Source organism: Solea senegalensis, linkage group LG19 (assembly GCF_019176455.1).
Source record: "Solea senegalensis isolate Sse05_10M linkage group LG19, IFAPA_SoseM_1, whole genome shotgun sequence".
In the NCBI taxonomy this organism is placed as follows: domain Eukaryota; kingdom Metazoa; phylum Chordata; class Actinopteri; order Pleuronectiformes; family Soleidae; genus Solea; species Solea senegalensis.
In genome coordinates, this window is record NC_058038.1 from 11,672,778 (window position 1) to 11,683,051 (window position 10,274).

The 10,274-nt window shown below is 40.5% G+C and overlaps 2 protein-coding genes across 2 annotated transcripts; both read left to right on the forward strand.

The window, feature by feature from the left end:
• The first annotated feature begins 554 nt into the window (after positions 1 to 554).
• LOC122784698 (cytochrome P450 2K1-like) lies at positions 555 to 3,477 on the forward strand. Its single transcript, XM_044050013.1, has 10 exons — positions 555 to 779; positions 882 to 1,044; positions 1,185 to 1,334; positions 1,469 to 1,629; positions 1,875 to 2,054; positions 2,325 to 2,466; positions 2,607 to 2,791; positions 2,870 to 3,011; positions 3,082 to 3,265; positions 3,355 to 3,477. Exons 1-10 carry the CDS (start codon positions 570 to 572, stop codon positions 3,365 to 3,367), a joined length of 1,530 nt encoding a protein of 509 aa, XP_043905948.1. The 5' UTR covers positions 555 to 569; the 3' UTR covers positions 3,368 to 3,477.
• A 3,123-nt stretch (positions 3,478 to 6,600) lies between these two features.
• Positions 6,601 to 10,264, forward strand: LOC122784699 (cytochrome P450 2K1-like). The gene is made up of 9 exons (XM_044050014.1): positions 6,601 to 6,868; positions 6,977 to 7,139; positions 7,361 to 7,510; positions 7,607 to 7,767; positions 8,012 to 8,191; positions 8,299 to 8,437; positions 9,400 to 9,584; positions 9,663 to 9,804; positions 9,875 to 10,264. The coding sequence occupies exons 1-9, from the start codon at positions 6,668 to 6,670 to the stop codon at positions 10,060 to 10,062; spliced, it is 1,509 nt and encodes a 502-aa protein (XP_043905949.1). The 5' UTR covers positions 6,601 to 6,667; the 3' UTR covers positions 10,063 to 10,264.
• Positions 10,265 to 10,274: the final 10 nt, after the last annotated feature.

The window sequence follows — 10,274 nt, forward strand, 5'->3', positions numbered from 1 at the left end:
GGTACCTTGCTCAGAGTGTACACAAACCAAATCATGACCATGACAGAGACCAAAATGATAGTACTGCCATGAAATATTGAGAAAATGTCTGGAAACTGAAGGGTTATTTTGTGAGGTTTCTTTTTTTTTTTAGGTAAATCACCATTTTATGCAAATCACAACATGTGTATGCGCAAACATGTCTTGAACAAACCCTGTGTAACAGCCCTTTTTCAAAGCAGATATTTGACATGGAATAGGAGGACAAACACGGGGTTTTACACCGGATGACATTAATTCTGTCATCCATTAAGAAACTCAGAGTCGTACTATTGTTCAAATCTGTAGCAGTTGTTATTTCAACAACTCTACTATATGTGTACACACATGGTCGCATACAAATGTGTTTAATACCATCATTATTCTCATAGCTGTGTTCCGTTTTTTGTTTGATTTTCAAAATTGGGAAGTCCACACACATCCCAGGAGGGCGGAGAGAAGAGGAGTAAGACCATCCTGAACACAACACTCCCGCTCCATTACTACACTAGCTGTGTACATTTAAAGAACATCTCTTAACAGCAAAACAAATGGCTCTTTTGTTAGATGATGTTTTCTCTCTCACCACCAGTCCAACCATCGTGTTGGGGACCGTTTTTCTCCTGCTTCTTCTCTACGTCGTCTCCAGGAGCTTCACCTCTGAGTTAATGAGCAAGGAGCCCCCAGGACCAAGGCCTTTGCCCCTGCTTGGAAACCTATTACAGCTTGATCTCAAGAGGCCCTACAAAACACTCTGTGAGGTGAGTTTAACATGCTTTACTTTTTTATTGCTATACGATTTTGTTTTAGGGTATTTAAATCTCTCTCTCTTTTTTTTATATTTTCTTTTATCATTTCTCCAGCTCTCAGAGAAATATGGTTCTGTTTTTACGGTTTACTTGGGAACCGAGAAAGTGGTCGTCCTGGCTGGATACAAAGCAGTCAAAGAGGCTCTGGTCGGCTACGCGGAAGAGTTTGGAGACCGACACATCTCCCGCATATTTCATGATACTCATCATGGTCATGGTATGACCCTATCTTTTAAACCTTTCATTTAGTTGTTGTTGTTTTTTTATGATCTCTTGTACTTGTCGTCTGTTTAATGTTGCAATTTTGTTTTAAAAACCTTTATGTGTTTTGTTTTATTCAACCCTCATGTTTCATAGGACTTGTGTTTGCTAACGGGGAGTCGTGGAAAGAGATGAGACGTTTTGCCCTCAGCACCATGAGAGACTTTGGGATGGGGAAACGACTGGTGGAGAACAAAATCTTCGAGGAATGTCGGTTTCTGATGCAAATGATGGAGCAGCACCAAGGTATTGTGTGAAATAAAGAGTGTGCCGGGATATATAGCACTCCAGGCAGTCTTTGTGAAATGTATAGTGAAGCATTTTGTTGGTAGGACTCGGTGCATTGCAGCTTTTTAATATCGTTTTTGTGTATTTCAAAGGAAAGCCGTTTGACACAGCGTGTCCGATGAATTATGCCACATACAATATAATCTCCTCCATTGTGTATGGAAGCAGATTTGATTATGATGATCCTCAGTTCCAAAACCTAGTGAGAAGGGCGATTGAGAACGTACGCCTTTCAGGTTCTGCACCAATCCAGGTAATCCTTGTGTTTGCCGTTTCAAAAGCGGTCTGTAAGCTAATATAGGACATATATGCAATATATACAACAATGACATGTAATGTAATATATGCTTAAGGAATAATTGCACTGTAATGACCTGAAGGCCTTTTCCTTCACCTGTTGTGTCAGTACACTTTATCGACATAACACCTTCATGAGTAAATAATCTGTCCATGCTGCTTTCAATAATCTGCCGTTTTATGTTTACTGTTGTGTCACAGGTTTACAACATGTTTCCCAGACTGGGCCGCTGGATAAAAACCCAACAGCTCATGCTGGAAAACTGTGAAAATACGAACAACGATTTCAAAGATCTCATCAAGCAACTGAAAGAGACGCTCAGCCCTCACTTCAGCAGAGGGCTCGTGGACTGTTTTCTGATCCGGAAGCAGAAAGAAGAAGTAAAACGCCACGTTTCATCTTTTCGTCCATAGTCCTCATGTGTCACAAATCCCACAAATCCAGAAATAAAAACATTTTTATATTAAGTTAAGCAACTATCTTTTCTATGAAGCACACTTTATTTAACCTCTCATTTTCTCTCTCACCACCAGTAAGTGAATAATTTGTATTAGCTGAGCTATAGCTCCCCCTGGTGTTCAACCTTATGATATTCTATACTTGGTTCAGTTGTTGTGTTGATGTATGATTTATTGTTTTGTCCTTCTTAGGACTCTCTTGCTGTGGACACTCACTACCACGAGAGTAACTTGTTTTCCACGTTAAACAACCTGTTTGCTGCAGGCACAGATACCACAGCAAGCACACTCAGATGGGGTTTGCTGCTCATGGCCAAATATCCACATATACAAGGTAAAGACGGAGAGAAACAGTCATATCTTTACCCATGGATGGATGCATTTTGGTAAATTTCCCCACAGCTTGTAGAAAGTTAATGAGCAGAGTTTTTGTGAGACCAGGCGAACATGACGACTTTTCTCTTGTGGTCACAGATCAGGTCCAGGAGGAGTTGAGTACGGTGGTAGGAAACCGTCAGGTCCAGATAGACGATCGCAAGAACCTGCCCTACACTGATGCTGTCATCCATGAGACACAGAGACTGGCCAACGTTGCCCCCATGGCCATTCCTCACAAAACCAGCCGTGACATCACCTTCCAGGGCTACTTTATCAAACAGGTCAGTTCATCACATCTGGACCAACATGCTCTTTCACTCTGACTGAGTATTTACATTTTTTCTCTCTTTTAACACCAGGGAACGGTCGTGTTTCCTCTTCTTACTTCTGTGCTGTATGATGAGAGTGAATGGGAGAGCCCACACACTTTCAACCCATCCCACTTTCTAGACAAGGAGGGTAAATTCATCAGGAGAGACGCCTTCTTACCCTTCTCTGCAGGTATGTGTTTGTTCTCCACGGATCAACTCTCATTTACACTTGAACAAGCGTGACCTCTGCTTTCTTGCAGGTCGCAGAGCGTGTCTTGGAGAGAGTCTGGCAAAGATGGAGCTCTTCCTCTTCTTCACCACTCTCCTCCAGCGCTTCCGCTTCACTCCTGCACCTGGAGTTGCAGAGGACGACCTGGATCTCACACCATCTGTGGGCTTCACCCTCACCCCATCACGTCATGAGCTGTGTGCCATCAGTCGCCTGTGAGGAAGAGCATTGCATTTCAACTATACCTTTGTCAATGGTGTGGATATTGTTCTACATACTATTTACTTGCTCTTACATTCTCCAGACCAAAGAGGTGAACTAAAGCAGATACCCTCAGGAGACCGTAAACACGACATGGTGGTGGGAAAATGAAAAAGATTTTTTTCCCGCTTGGTCGAAATGAAGATTAAACTTAAAATCACTATGATGCTGCTGTGTTTGTCTAATTCGATCATATTTGACCTTTTTTGTTAAATGTATTTTATTTATTTTGTCAGATCTTTTACTCATAGCACTTGACAGAAACAGTGCAGCCGACCCAGTTCCAAGTTCTTTACTCCTTCTTTCTGTATAATATACAATTACAACAGCGAATATACGAGTTAGTGAATGTGGACAGTTCAAACACAAATATTCTTTTGAACAGCATAATCAGAAACACAATGCTGGAAATATCTAGTGACTAATACACAAAAGAAACACTAGGGGTCACTACAGCTACTCATGGCAGCGTTATGAACCAGATAATTGAACTTTATAGTGTACATGACAGTAGTTGAGCAAACATCATGCATATTTGTGATAGTAAACTGTCACTGATCTTAAGCAGGCAATCAGGGTTTAATAAATCACTGAACAGTATTTGTTTGAGGCTTAAACTCTCAAGCAAAACATGTGACAAAATATAACAAGCACAAACTACTTACGTAGGCGTTCACGCACAACAGTTACAGAGCTTTTTCAACCTACAGAACATCAGCAGGTCTAAAGAACTATAGTGTGTGTGTGTGTTTTTCAATGCCAACGTCCTCTGTTGTTGTGGGAATGAGACATGTATCTCAGATCCACATGTGTCTGATGATCAACACATTTATGTCTGGAAATTTTTTTGGGTGAAGTGGCCCTTTAAAACTTAAATATTCTGCTTCTAAGCCACTGTGGGCTTGTAATCTGATCACTTTCATTTTTGGAAAAGGAAAGGAAATTTGCAAATGATCAAAATGTTCTCATACTTTCTCATCTCCATAATGTAATTTAACATCCTGCATATAGTTTCATTTGGCACTGAAAAAACCCCCAAAACATCACTTATCACTTAGGTGTTCATACATTTTGCTTGCTAAATGCCACCAAGTGCGCTCAAACGTTGTTGCTAAAAGACAGCAAAAAAATGACAGCTACATGATCAGCTACACTGGCACATCTTTTAACACAATATTTCACATTTAACCAACAAAAACAATATTCAATCATTGTTCTTCAGCCATGAACACATGCACACACTTTTAGTCCACTCTAATGGGGCAGCACATCTCAGAAGACACAACCAAGGGTTAAAGGGTAAAAAATAACAAATTCAGATACAAATATGAAATAAATATGAAAACATACATGCATGTGACACATACTGGTATAAAATGAATGTTCACAGATCTGGTTCCTCTTTCCCCGTCACTTAAGATGGGTTTTTAACATATTGGAGGTGGTTCATTGTCTTACTGCAGCTGAAATTTACTGTATGTTGTACGTCTATGTACAGGTGTCGCACACTCGCATCAAGCTAGATTTTCAGGCAGTGATGATCTGATTTGCCTGAAATGATGTAGGTTTAAATTCATTATTTAATGAGCATATTTAATGAGTGCATGAATCTATAGCTCCATCTATGGTGCAGACTGCTGCTGGTGGTGTAATTGTGCAGGGAACGAGCACCGAGCAACTCACAAAGCTCAAAAAATCACAAACTGGTGTCTTGAATGGGCCACACATGCAGTAGCACGGTCGGAACAAGGGCCTGGAGTTTGCAAAGTTCTGTGTGTGCATGGGTTTTCTCCAGGTTTCCTCCCACAGTCCAAAAACATGCAGATTTGGGGATTAGGCACAACTGGACACTCTAAATTGACGATATGTGTGAATGTGAGAGTGGATGGTGGCTGCCTGCTGTGTTCTGAAACCCAATATACTGCGGATTTGGAATGTAGTCAAACAAGAGATTAGCATTGTGGGCGTGCTGCTGACAAATCTGCCACAATGGGTCCTGTAATTACTTTTAACGTGAACTGACATCTCTAAGGAGTGTTTCCAGCACCTTGTTGCATCTATGCCACAAAGAATAAAGGTGTTTTTGAAGGCAGAACAGGGGTATCCAGCCTGCCAGTATCAGGTGACTTTTCTTTCATTTTAAATAAATAAATTGACACCTTAACATTTTAACAACCCGTACTTTTAATAACGAAGAATCACAAGCAAAACCCACTAAAAATGTTTTGGACATAATGATTAGTGGTATAATTGAAAAAAAGAAGAAAGAATTGTCCAATGCCACTAGTCCATGGCTGAGGAGACAACGCAGAGATGAGGCGTGATAACAAATGTTTGCCTGAAGGGCATGAACAAACTTGTACAGGTTCAGGTTATCTGACAAATTATAATTTAGTCTCAATCACAGCAAAAACACATAGCGTGCTGTCAAACAATCTGTAAACATGAGAAAGACACACGATGCATACAGTTAGAAATACTACCCTGTGACATGTAGCTCTTTTATTCTGTTGTTGTTGTTGTTGTTATTTTTTCCCTTTGGGGGTCTGCAACCTCTAGAATCAGATTTTTTGACCCTCATTTCTCCACCCAAATGTAATTAATCCGTAGCCGTTAAAATGATTTGACGTTGAAATTTACCCAAAAAGAAAAGTGCTGTTTTTACCCGTTAACGAAGGGAAACAATAACAAGACCACTGGCACAAGGCCTACCTTGAAATAAACCATACCACATTGTGGATTAGATACAATAGTGATCCCCTTTGAAATAAATAAAACAGTGTTTATATTTGTGTGTAGTTCACGCTTGAGAAAAGCATGTGGATTATGCACCTTCTTCATGTACAAATGACTTCATTTAAGTGTTTTGAAATGGCTTCCCATATTTCAAACACAAGTTTGTCAGGTTTGGGGAGGTTTTCATTTTTTGGTCAAAGCTACAGGGAGCCACTGCAAGAGGGGCTGAAGAGCCAAATGCGGCTCTAGAGCCACAGGTTGCAGACCCCACCTGATCTAAGTGGACCTCACAGCTCATAAAAATACTGTCTGGTAAAAGGTAAGAAGTGTTTGCATGTTGGCTGCTTTGTGGGGGAAATTACTAACTTGACATCTGTTTGACCTACTTTTGAAATGCTATGGCAATAAACATACTGAGGGCTAAAACTCCATCATAACTTATGTGTTTCCCAGGGGTGTGACTGGAGCTCAGGAGGGCGGGAGGAGGATTAGTAACACAACCCTTCACAGTACCTCAATAGTGATGTGTGTCTTTTGTGCTGGGTTAGTCAGAGAAGAAAACAACAACAGCAGCAGCAGGAGCAGCAGGAGCAGCAGCAGGAGCAGCGAGAAAAGAGACAATGTCTCTTTTGTTCGATTACGTCACCACCAGTCCAACCACCATTTTAGGAGCTGTTTTTCTCCTGCTTCTTCTCTACGTCGTCTCCAGGAGCTTCTCCTCTGAGAGAAGCAGCAATGAGCCCCCAGGACCAAGGCCTTTGCCCCTGCTTGGAAACCTATTACAGCTTGATCTCAAGAGGCCCTACAAAACACTCTGTGAGGTGAGTTTAACATGCTTTACTTTGTATTGCTATGTGACTGAGATTTTGTTTTGTTTTTCTTGCATTTTATTTCTAAGTATAAGTATTATATAAGTATTATTTCTCCAGCTCTCAGAGAAATATGGCTCTGTCTTTACGGTTTACTTGGGAACCGATAAAGTGGTCGTCCTGGCTGGATACAAAGCAGTCAAAGAGGCTCTGGTCAGCTGTGCGGAAGAGTTCGGAGACCGACACATCTCCCCCATATTTCACGATATCAATCAAGGCCATGGTATGACCCTATCTTTTAAAAGGTCAACATTGTATTTTGTGTGTAATTCTGGAGAATCACTGGCAAATAGTCACAATATTTCAGATGTCGTTTGACTTACATTTAGTTTTTTTTTTTATGTTCTCTTGTACTTGTCTGTTTAACATTGCAATTTTGTTTTAAAACCTTTGTCTGTTTTGTTTTATTGTGGAGAATCACTGATGATAACGCATGTTTCGTAGGAATTCTGTTTGCAAACGGGGAGTCATGGAAAGAGATGAGACGTTTTGCCCTCAGCACCATGAGAGACTTTGGGATGGGGAAACGACTGGTGGAGAACAAAATCTTAGAGGAATGTCAGTTTCTGATGCAAATGATGGAGCAGCACAAAGGTATTGTGTTAATACAAGGGGTCAATATAAAACAAGGTTAAGGTTAATTAATTTGATTTGTAATTTTTTCAAATTTCCTTTACCTTTCTCTCGAAGGGAAACCATTTGATACGGCATGCCCGATGAATTACGCTACATCCAATATTATCTCTTCTATTGTCTACGGGAGCAGATTTGAATACGATGACCCTCGATTCCAAAAGTTGGTGCGAAGAGCAAATGAGAACATACGCCTTGCAGGTTCTGCGTCAATCCAGGTAAAGTATACTGTGTGTTTGCATCAGCCACAAACATGGCAGCAACTCATGACATGGTCAACATGAACTGATGATAGTTGATTGAAGTGACTTTGAACTTGGCACGGTTGTAAGTATTTCTGATTCATTGGGACCTTTATCAAATATGGGCTTTTACACCCGTGTAGGCTCGTAACCAATCTCTGTATATACAGTATATTTCTTCAATTATTGTCATTTTTCATATGATGTTTATGTTTCGCAGGTTTACAACATGTTTCCCAGGCTGGTTCGTTGGATAAAAAACCGGCAGCTCATTGTGACAAATGCTGAAAATACTATCAGAGATGTCAAAGATTTAATACTGCAGCTGAAAGAGACACTAACTCCTCACTCCTGCAGAGGACTTGTGGACTGTTTTCTGGATCGGAAGCAGAAAGAAGAAGTAAAACAACGTATTTCATGTTCTTCATCAAACTAAATATATATAGCAGTGTGGTGCGTGGCTATTTTATACTGATGTATGGGTGTTTGTTTGTTTTTTATCCTCAGCAAACTGTTAAGGACACTTACTACCATGAGAGAAACCTGATATTCATGATAACTAACCTATTTGCTGCAGGCACAGATACCACAGCAAGCACACTCAGATGGGGTTTGCTGCTTATGGCCAAATATCCACATATACAAGGTAAAAACAGAGAGAAACATTCATATTTTGACCCATGGATGCCTGGCAACTAACAAACTTGAATTACATTTTTTGCTCTGTATGGTCGTTTGTTTGGTGGTGGTCGTAGAAAGTAAAGAAAACATTTTCTTTGGACTCTGGACTTTCAGATGGTGGAATGTGTAAATTCCCCTGAGACACATCTGTGTATTCTTTAAAGGGGAAAGAATGAGACACATTTCTGGTTACAATTTTGTGAACAATACTTGAATGGTAAGTAAAGGGGTCCTTGCAGCAGTGAGAATTAGGCAGGCTTGTATAAAGTACCTTAAAGGGATACTTGAGTAAAAGAACAAGTATCTTACCAGAAAATGACTTTGGTTGAAGTTGAAGTCACTGTTTTTTATAATATCACCTAAGTAAAAGTGTTGTGATATTAAAAGTAATTTTCTGATATAAAGTTGTACTCAAGTTTTAGAAGTAAAAGCATTCAAAAAGTGAGGAGTTAGGATTGAGCCATAGCTCAGTGGTAGAGCGAGTTGTCTTTCAACTGGAATATTGTGGGCTCAGTTCAGTCTGTATGTGTCATTGAGCAAGACACTTAACCCTGTGTTGCTGCAGCGTGTGAATGGCTATGAAAGGTGTGTGAATGTCAAAACTATAGTGTAAAGCAGCACTGTATACTGTAAATACAGACCATTACCAACTCTTCTTCCTCTTCTGATTTTATTTGGTAGTAACAAGTAACAAAAGTAGTTAGAGGGAGTAAAAGCGAAGGTTGTTAGAAATATAAATAACAAAGTAAAGGTACAGATATGTGAATTTTGTACTTAAGTACAGTAACAAAGCATTTGTACTATGTTATGTTACAACAACTGGAACAACATGAAACAATTGACCAAAAATTAACATTCAAACCTTCCATTGACCAATTTCTTTTGTGAGACCAGGCAAACTTGACGACTTTTCTCTTGTGGTCACAGATCAGGTCCAGGAGGAGTTGAGTACGGTGGTAGGAAACCGTCAGGTCCAGATAGATGATCGCAAAAACCTGCCCTACACTGATGCTGTCATCCATGAGACACAGAGACTGGCCAACATTGTCCCCATGGCCATTCCTCACAAAACCAGCCGAAACATCACCTTCCAGGGCTACTTTATCAAACAGGTCAGTTCATCACATCTGGACCAACATGCTCTTTCACTCTGACTGAGTATTTACATTTTTTCTCTCTTTTAACACCAGGGAACGGTCGTGTTTCCTCTTCTTACTTCTGTGCTGTATGATGAGAGTGAATGGGAGAGCCCACACACTTTCAACCCATCCCACTTTCTAGACAAGGAGGGTAAATTCATCAGGAGAGACGCCTTCTTACCCTTCTCTGCAGGTATGTGTTTGTTCTCCACGGATCAACTCTCATTTACACTTGAACAAGCGTGACCTCTGCTTTCTTGCAGGTCGCAGAGCGTGTCTTGGAGAGAGTCTGGCAAAGATGGAGCTCTTCCTCTTCTTCACCACTCTCCTCCAGCGCTTCCGCTTCACTCCTGCACCTGGAGTTGCAGAGGACGACCTGGATCTCACATCATCTGTGGGCTTCACCCTCACCCCGTCACCTCATGAGCTGTGTGCCGTCAGTCGCCTGTGAGGAAGACAGCTGGACGCTGGAGCATTGCATTTCAAATGCGTCTTGTTATACTGACTATTATACTAAAACAGATACCTCCATTCTTTGCTATAAATTCATTTAGATTGTTTTATTTTTGTACACAGGTTTTTGTCAGTTATTTCTAATGCAAAATGACAATTCATTGATTAAAACAACTGTTATTAGATTTTGTATATTGTAATTTCCGTGTG